The sequence below is a fragment of the Pterocles gutturalis genome, unplaced genomic scaffold (genome assembly GCF_000699245.1).
Source record: "Pterocles gutturalis isolate BGI_N339 unplaced genomic scaffold, ASM69924v1 scaffold6420, whole genome shotgun sequence".
NCBI classification, from domain to species: Eukaryota; Metazoa; Chordata; class Aves; order Pterocliformes; family Pteroclidae; genus Pterocles; species Pterocles gutturalis.
The window spans coordinates 6,693-13,717 of NW_010138077.1; the positions used below are offsets into that span (position 1 = coordinate 6,693).

The 7,025-nt window shown below is 54.4% G+C and overlaps 1 protein-coding gene across 1 annotated transcript in view; it reads left to right on the forward strand.

Annotated features, from left to right (window-relative positions):
• The window catches only part of ENKD1 (enkurin domain containing 1), an 8,268-nt gene extending 1,686 nt beyond the window's left edge, over positions 1-6,582 (forward strand). Inside the window, exons 4-8 of the mRNA XM_010082828.1 lie at positions 7-165; positions 3,318-3,482; positions 4,648-4,817; positions 5,699-5,835; positions 6,346-6,582. Coding sequence (XP_010081130.1) covers positions 7-165; positions 3,318-3,482; positions 4,648-4,817; positions 5,699-5,835; positions 6,346-6,506 — 792 coding nt within the window. The 3' untranslated portion in view covers positions 6,507-6,582. The remainder of the gene's footprint in view (positions 1-6; positions 166-3,317; positions 3,483-4,647; positions 4,818-5,698; positions 5,836-6,345) is intronic.
• Positions 6,583-7,025: the final 443 nt, after the last annotated feature.

Below are 7,025 nucleotides of genomic sequence, written 5' to 3' on the forward strand. Positions count from 1 at the left end.
TCCAAGGACCACGAGAAGGAAAATGTGAGGCGAATAAAGGAAATTCAGAAGAAGTGCAAGGAGAAAGAGCGAGCCCAAGAGCACAGCCAGCCCAAGCCTGTGAAAGCTCTCTGGAAATCCCAGAAATATGAAAACGTGGAGTCAAAGGTGAAAGCCAGACTGCAGGTCAGTACCCACTGAGCTCTGTCCTGGCCTGGGATGCGGTTCAAAAAAAAAATGGTGGAGGTGGGGGAGTCCCAGAACCTGTGGGTCTGGGGGCAGATGTGGCAGTGGGACTGTGTGCTGAGCAAGCACGTGTGGCTTAGGTCCGGAGAGCAATTGTGGTGATCCTGTCTGACCAAGTACAGTCAAAAGTAGAGGAAAATCTCATCACACCCCCTGCCTGGAGGCTCCTGCTTGGCCTTTCGATTGGGAGGGATCTCCAGGTGGTTCCTGGGGGTGTGGAGCAGCCCTCACAGCCACATTCCCTGGTAGGGGTGCCTCCAGCTGGCTTTGCAGCTAAACCAACGTTTGGGGCAACACTTGTCTGGGGTTTGCGCCAGAAGGCTCTGATACTCTGCCCCATGGATCACGGTCCGCAGAGGTAGGTCTATAGGCTGTGTCAAATGTCAGTCCAGCTCTTTCCACCCATGGACCCACAGTGGGCTGTATATCTCCAAATTCCTCTTCAAGCAATTGTTCTGGTGAATAACCAGTGTGCAGTGGGGGGCACACAGGCATCTCTGGGCAGTCAAGGTGGAGGCCTCGTAGATTGGCACAACCTGCAGGAGTGTACGTACCTCCTGTCCTCTGTACCCCTGCTTGTGGGAGAAGGGATGCGGGGCCGTGCCTTGTGTCCTCAGGCTTTTTCAACAGCTGAAATGTTCACGGCTTCTGTTCCAAGCGGCTTGTCTGGCTTTGTAAAGGTTTTGGATTGCTTTTGACTTCTTTCTTTTTCTTTCTCTGGGATATTTTTTTCTCCTCTGGTGGGTTCCTGGTGTTTAAATGGTGCCTCTGTCGAAAGGTTTTGCTAAATGCATCGAGGCGACTGCCTTGGTAAAGTGTCCCTGTTTGTACAGAAAGTGAAGTTAAGGCCCACTGGGAGTGGGGAGGAAAGCTCCATCACTATCTTTGGGTGGATCCATTGTCATCAGTGTGATCCTGGAAGACCACTGTCATCCTGGTGACCTCCGTGCTCGGTTGGCCTCTTCCTTCATCCAGAAACAGGCACCGCGACACCTATGGACATGGTGGGTTCCTGCTGCACGACAGCAAGCAGAGGGTTGTTGTGCCCACCCTCGTCATGGTGACCTGGAGGAGAGGCCTTGGGACTCCCTTCCAGCTCAGCCTCATGTGGGAGAAGCTTCTTGAGGCCGGGGAAGTACACGGTGGGGGCAAGCTGGGTGATGCCTCGAGCACTGCCACCCATGCCAGCCTTGCCTTGGTGGTCCCGTGCTGAGCTGGAGCCTTCAAGTTCTTCCTCATCTCTGTGTTGCTTCTCACTGGCCTGTGGCCTTTGGGCCAACTTTTGACACTAAAATTATGTATATAGATAACAACTGCAAAAATTGGCAAGATGATTTCCAAGCCAGTGGTTCCAAATGCTGTGTGCCTTCTTCCTGGCGTGCCACCAACCTCTCTGACGTCCGTGACTCTTCCATGCATGGGAGCAAACCCACGTGTGCTTTAGGAACACAAACCTACGCTCTTGTTTGACAAATCCTCTGTGTTCGAGGAAGATTGAGATCATTTCTTCTTTTGTTTTGGGGAAAGGGGGTGTTCTGCGTGGTGTGTTACTTGTGCTCTGCAGGTTCCTCCAGAGAGAGGTGGCAGGAGGCCCTGGTGCTGACTCATGTTGCTTTAACAGTTGCTGTGGCTCTCCTGGAGCTGGGGTGTTCCCTCTGAAGGATCTCCATCTTCTGTGGAGCTGCTGCTGCTGCTCAGAGTTTAAGCAGATTCTGTTAGGTCTTGATGTCTAACGTGGAGTTTCTTTTCTCTCAGCTGTCCCCAAGGCTGTTCATTGGAGCAGCTGCCTTGAAAAGGGCTCTGACATGATTCTTGGGTCTCCCATGGAGGGGCACGGGGCACGCTGTGCTCTGCTAGCACGCTCCTGAGGTCACAGACTTCTTTGCCTTCTAACCGACTGCACTAGCCAAAGGCATTTCTCATTAACTTACCGAAGAGGTCTGGGTCTCCTGGCTCCTGTTGAAAAAAGACTGATCAGCTGTGGAGCAGCCCAGGTGGTGCTGAGAGCACCGCGCACCCTGGTCCTTACACCAGAATTACTGATCATAGAATCACAGAATCACAGAAGGGTTTGGGTTGGAAGGGACCTTAAAGCCCACCCAGTGCCACCCCCTGCCATGGGCAGGGACACCTCCCACTAGCCCAGGTTGCCCAAAGCCTCATCCAGCCTGGCCCTGAACCCCTCCAGGGATGGGGCACTGGGGATGATATCACTGCCCTGTCCCACCTTCAGCCTTCAGGTCTGCCAGGCGAAGTGGACCAGGCCACAAGGAATGTCCCTCGAGGGGACTGCAGGGCAGCTGGGACCTGGGGGACATGTGAAGATCTGGAGGCTGCCCTGTGCGGTTCCTGGTACTTCTGAGAGCAGAGCAGTGCCCTGGTTGTATTTATTGTAAGGTGACAGGGTCGTTCCAGTTTTCAGGGTTTGTTTGGGGGCAGTCTTGTCACAGACTGTCTGTTAGCCATCAAGCAGTGTCGCCGTGTGCTAACCACAGCCTTTGAAGATGCCTCCCAAATGCAATTTCACCCTCCCAAAACTACCAGCCTCCCTCGCTCTCTGCTCCTCTTCCTGTCTAGAACAGGATAACCACAGATTTGGGGTGCAGCACTTGAGAACAGCATCTAATTTGTGTCACCTTCATGCCTACTTGTGTCATTTCATCTTGTGGGGCTCTGCAACATGCTCTGGATTATGGAGGGTGGGATGGCTTCTTCTGGGCATTCTCGTTCTCTGGTGTTGCCAACAAGGGAGAGTGGCACGTGTCCCTGGACTTTCAGCATGCTTACTCCATGCTGCCGTTTGCTGCTTTCACGGGAAGATGTCTGCTTGGTTTTTTGGGGTTTTTTTTTTCAGTGTTTCTTTACCAAGCTCAGTTGCCAGGTCTGGATTTGTTGCTGTCAGCTGTCTGGCCTGTGCTGGCTGTGTACAGATTGCCTTCCCCCAACAATTTCTGCCAAGTCACAGCAGAAAGAGCGTGCTGTCATCTGCCTGCTTGTGGTTGAGCTTGTGGTTGGCCATCCAAACTTTGTTGGGTGGGTTTCTCTTTGCTCCAGCCTCCCTCCACTAATGGATCTTTTCTTGCCTTTCCCAGGAGAGCTCCCCACCTCCAAATCCAGAAGCTCTGAAATTCCTGAGGGCGTATTCCCGCTGTGGCCCCGGGATCAAGCCGTGCAGACTGCTCTCCCCAAAGCCTCCCAGAACGAAAGCAGGAGCCGACACAAAGGCTCCAGAGGCAGCGGGTGCTGCTGAAACCAAGGTGAGTTGGACACTAACTGCATCCATCCTGGGGGTTTCTGGCACTTATCCGTTGCTCCTGTTTGAACTCTTCATGTGTTCTTCTGAAGGGTTGGGTCAGGTGGGCTACATGAGATCTGTAAATACTGTTTCTGGCCGAGGGGAAGGAACAGGGCCTTGGTCACAGGGGTGGTGAGCTGGGTGTTCGAGGATTGCTAATGCTACCGTCTGGCTTCATTGTTGCTCAGAGTTAAAGAGATTGTGAAGTTCCCTTTGAAAATCCCACCTTCTCGCTGTAGAAGTGCCAGTGATCTCAAATCTGCTCTTCGAGAGCTTTGCAGGAGGTCTTGGGGATTTGGAGACTGCTCCCACCTTAACCAAAGGAACTGTGGCTTCTGGGCATTAGACAAAAATGGGGGAAATGGGTGTGCTTTTTAGGAAGGAGAGCTAAATCAGTATTAACATTTAAACCTTTCAAGTAGTCTTGTCTGGGAGGTCCTGAACTGCTCCATGCCTCCTGTCTTCATTCCTTGGCTAGTGTGGGGTTGTTTGTTGGTTCCCAAATCCCCTGGAGTGACTTAATTTAGACAGGACATAAACTCCTAAGGACGAAAACCAAGAAAATAAAACTTTAAACTCAAACCCAACAACCTTCTCCCCTGTCTTGCCCCTCAGAGGAGCTGTGACAGAGGGTGTTGTCTCTGGGGAGATGCCCCCAAGTTCTAGCCACGTTCCTCCTCTGCCAGGGGCTCTCCTGTGTTTCCTGGTCTGGCAAGGGCCTGACCAGTTTTTCCTCCGACCTTCTGCCTGCTCTGATGGGCTCAAAACACAGCAGTAGGAGCCACGTGGACCATGTCAAGCCTGGTTCTTCCTGTCCTTCTGGCTTTGAGGGCATGGGGTCAGCTTGGGGACCTCAAAAAAGTGGGGCCTGGCTTTTAGTGGCAGGCAAGCCATGGCACCCCAGGGGTTTGGCCCTGGTTTTTTCTCAAAACAGGGCCAGAGCTCCTGCCTGTCCCTCTGACTCCCGAGACAGGCTGGGCTGAGGGTATGCCCGTTCCTTTGCGGCACGCCTGCAATTTGGTATCTTGTGTGGGTGCCTCTTTGCTGTGTCCCTCGTGGGGACAAGGGCAGCTGTCCTTGTGCATGGGCCAGAAAAGCCCCTGCTGCCTCCCTCTCTCTTCTTCCAGATGCAGGTGGAGGGCAAGAGCATTGACTTCATTAAGCACAACGCCCGCAACGCCAAGCGGGCCCTGCTGCGGCGCTCCCAGTCCCTGCAGACGCTGGCTGAGCTGCTGGAGCAGAAGCAGCGGGAGCAGGAGGAGTACAACGCCAAGCAGAAGGGCCACGTCCCCCAGTAGTACGTACGCTCCGCTCTGGTTCTCGAGACTTTCTGTCCCAAGCCCGCTTCCCTTCACCACGTCTCCCAGCTTCTGCGTAGAAAGACGGGGTTAGGGACGGAGGTGAGCTGTGCCATTTACTGTGCCCTGGGGAATAAACGCAATCCCTCCTGGTTTCTTGATTTAATGAGCATCCTGTGGCCGGTGGGACTGGGCTCAGAAGGAATTCTGTCTTCTCTTCCCTTGCTTGCTGGTGTACAATGATGCTGACGCGGGGATGCTCTGTGTGCTCTGAGAAATGTGCTCCTGCCCCTTCCTAAGCCTTGCTCCACATGGTGTAGCTTCAAAAGGTCTGGTTTTGGAGGGGCAGAATTGCTTGCTCTGCCTTGCAAGTGTTCACCCTGCCTTGGACTCGGAAACTTAGAAACATCCAGGTAGTGATTTCCATTTTGGGGTTCTGAGTGGCTTCTGTGGCCCCCATCAGCTCCTGGGTGACCCTGTGGTGCCAGTCCTGTCCCTGCTGCTCCCTGCCAGCATCTCTGGCTGGGAGCTGCTTTGCCCAGCTCCGTTGGGTGACAGATGGTTTTGAGAGCATCCAGCAGCCTGGGGCGGAAGCAAGGAGCAGAAGCCCTTGTCTCCACGGAGCTTGTATTGGCCTCAGCGTGTGTTTGCTGCCCTTCGGTGCACGTGGGGCATGTTTGCTAGCCCCCACGTGCGGGCTGAACCTGGGTGCATCCCTCCGCGGCCAGGGCATGTCCCAGCGGGGTGGGTCTCTGTGGTCCCCACGCAGTGCCACGGAGACCAGCAGGGTTTGGAGGCCTCGACTCCTGGCCTCCGCCTGCGTCCCTGGGCCAGCCCTCCTGCCAGCTGTGCTGACGCGGGGTCCCGTTTGCCTTCCCAGCCTGCTGGAGAGGAAGGAGCTGTGGCGCAGGCAGATGGAGGAGCGGCTGCGAAACCTGCCAGACCCCAGCATGCCACCTGGTCACGCCATGATGCCGGAGGGGCAGCGGCTGGAGACCCTTGGCAACCTGAAGCAGAGTAAGAGGAAAAGAAATGGGGATTCCCGTTCAGAAAAACAGGTGATCCTAACTAGGATCAGGGACAGAGCTGGGGCGCAGCTCCCTGCCACTTGGAGAATTGCCTGGAGTAAGGTGTGTAGCTGCGATGTGAGCTGTGTGCGTGGAAAGAGCCATCTCCTTCGGGTTGGTGGGACCTGCAGGTTAGCAGGCTGGCTCTCTGGAGCAGCCTTGGCCCGGTAGACCTGATGTTGGGGTTCCTATTGCTCTTCAAACAATAGAAAGATTTTGGTTGGAAGGGACCTTCAGAGGTCTCTAGTCCCCCAGCCCTTGGTTCTGGAGCTGGAGCAGGTCACTCAGGTCCTCATCCAGCTGAGCTTGGAATAGAAGGATGGGATTCTAAGTCCTTGTTCCAGTGCTGCCACCATTTTCATGACTGAGAATGAGGTCGTACTGTTCGTAAAAGCATGGATTTCCTTGCTTTTCCACTTACACAACTTGGGTTTTTTGGGGTTTTTTGGGTTTTTTACAGGTCAGGAGCAGCTGATAAAGGAGCTGGTGATGCTGCCAGTGCGTGCTGACACTCTCAGCATGCAGAAGAGGCGGGAAGAGCTGGAGAGGAAGCTCTCCCAGATAGAAGAGGCCATCAGGATTTTCTCAAAGCCCAAGGTCTTCATCAAGCTGGACTCCTGAGCCGGTGGGGCTGGGTGGGTTGTGCTGCTCCCTGTGAACATCCTTCATCGCTGGGAAGGGATGATCATCATTTTGTGAGGGAAGGAGAGGAAGACAAGTTCAGGACCCTGCACCCACACAGAGTGTCCAGTGTGCAGCTGGCATCTCTTGCTCCCCCTCCCATGCTGTGTCTTGTCCTCAGAAAAGGGAAGGAGACGCCCTGATACACTCTCCACACTGTGGTCTGGAGAACAGTTGTCCCTGTGCTGCCTGGCTTCTCAGAGATGAGCTCTCTGCTCTGGATCCATGGCATCACCTCTTATTTTCCCATTTTTTCCCACCTGTAGAAGCTGGTAGGAGATCTCCCGTGCTGCTGTCTGTGGTGGTCCTTGTCCCTCCCGTTCTCCTGAGCTGGGCCATGGTCATGGCTCATTCTGGGCACCTGCAGACTTCTCTGCACAAAAATCTCGTGCTATACATCTGCCAGCTGTGCCCTGGGCCTGAGCACTGACCCATCCTGCGCACGCAGCAGGTGCCTCT